At 35.9% G+C, this 1,522-nt stretch overlaps 2 protein-coding genes across 2 annotated transcripts in view; both read right to left on the reverse strand.

Annotated features, from left to right (window-relative positions):
- Positions 1-1,522, reverse strand: part of LOC106869388 (fatty acyl-CoA reductase 1) — a 422,225-nt gene that overhangs the window by 372,189 nt on the left and 48,514 nt on the right. The gene's annotated exons all lie outside the window — the stretch shown is intronic.
- LOC106883409 (motile sperm domain-containing protein 1) overlaps positions 1-1,522 on the reverse strand; it is a 73,781-nt gene that overhangs the window by 11,888 nt on the left and 60,371 nt on the right. The window contains exon 4 of the mRNA XM_052969540.1: positions 890-987. Within this exon, the coding sequence (XP_052825500.1) occupies positions 890-987 (98 nt within the window). The remainder of the gene's footprint in view (positions 1-889; positions 988-1,522) is intronic.

Genomic DNA, 1,522 nt, shown 5'->3' on the forward strand with positions numbered 1-1,522 from the left:
AAGTGTGGTCGTTGCCAGTGCTGCCGGACTGGCTCCCGTGCAGGTAGCACGTAAAAACACCTTTTGAGCGAGGTCGTTGCCAGAACTGCCTGACTGGCCCTTGTGCCGGTGGCACGTAAAAAGCACCCACTACACTCTTGGAGTGGTTGGCGTTAGGAAGGGCATCCAGCTGTAGAAACTTTGTCAGATCAGACTAAGCCTGGTGCAACCTCTGGCTCACCAGTCCTCAGTCAAACTGTCCAACCCATGCCAGCATGGAAAGCGGATGTTAAATGATGATGATGATGATGATGATGATGAAGCTGATGTGTTAATTTTAATGACGTATCAATGTATCCAATAAGTTTCTTTCCCTAGGTGCCAGGAAGCCACACAGCAAGAAATAGAAACAAAATTGAAGGAAGAAGAAAAACTCATGATAATAATAAGATTTTCAAAGTTTGGCACAAGGCCAGCAAGTTTGGGAAGGGTACATGTTGATTACATCAGTCCCAGTGTTCAAATGGTGCTTATTTCACTGCCCCTGAAAGGATGAAAGGCAAAGTTAGCCTCAGTAGAATTTGAATGCAGAGGGATGAAGGTCAAAGTTGACCTCAGTGGGAGGGAACAGCAATTTGAACTCAGAACAAACACCACAATTCTGCCAACCCACTCTAACATAAGGTGACAACTTTTTAAAAGATGATATGAATATAGCCAAATGAACAGAAGTAGTACATTTATATCTTATGAGCCAAGAGATAAATTAACTAACCCAACCCTCAGTACTTTCTTGCGTTTTATTAATCCTGAAATAATGATGGTTTTTAACATTAGCACAGGACTATTTGTGCCAACATTAGAAATCAATCAACAAAAAAAAATATTGATAAAGAAAGGCATTATTTACCCAATGTTTTCCGGTTTTTTCCATGATGATAAATATGAATAAGGAATTTATCTTTAACCTCTTCATTTGACTTAATTAACTGGCGATGCTTGACAACTCTGAAATATATTAGGTTTAGTAGTTCTTGTAAAAAAATTTAAATTCGAATAAAGTTTGAAAAATTGAGTTTTAAAAGATGTGCAGGGTTCTCCAAAAATATGATTTCCTAGACAATTGATTTGATCATTAGAGTGTTTATTTCTAACACTCATAATTCAAAGAATGCTTCAAGTTATATGATTGTTTTTATTATCATCAAGTGTTTAATCAGCATGACACAGACTAGACTCAAATTACAAACTTATATTTTTAATCTAATGATAATTAGGAATGGTTTTCTATATGTGTTTATTTAGACAATGGCATGTACAAATCATGTTTCCTTTGTTTTCATATTCATCAGAGAGCAAATAAAATGAAAGAAATTATGGTTTATATATGTGAATGTATGAAAAGGGGTTTGTGTGATGAACAGTAATTTGTTTATGAAACGTTTGGTCAATATACTATGAAATACTCAGGTGTGGGAGGGAAAAAGGAATGATATTAAGGATGGTATTATATATATATATGCAGTGTGTGTGTGTGTGTGTG

This window comes from Octopus bimaculoides, chromosome 7, assembly GCF_001194135.2.
Source record: "Octopus bimaculoides isolate UCB-OBI-ISO-001 chromosome 7, ASM119413v2, whole genome shotgun sequence".
In the NCBI taxonomy this organism is placed as follows: Eukaryota; Metazoa; Mollusca; class Cephalopoda; order Octopoda; family Octopodidae; genus Octopus; species Octopus bimaculoides.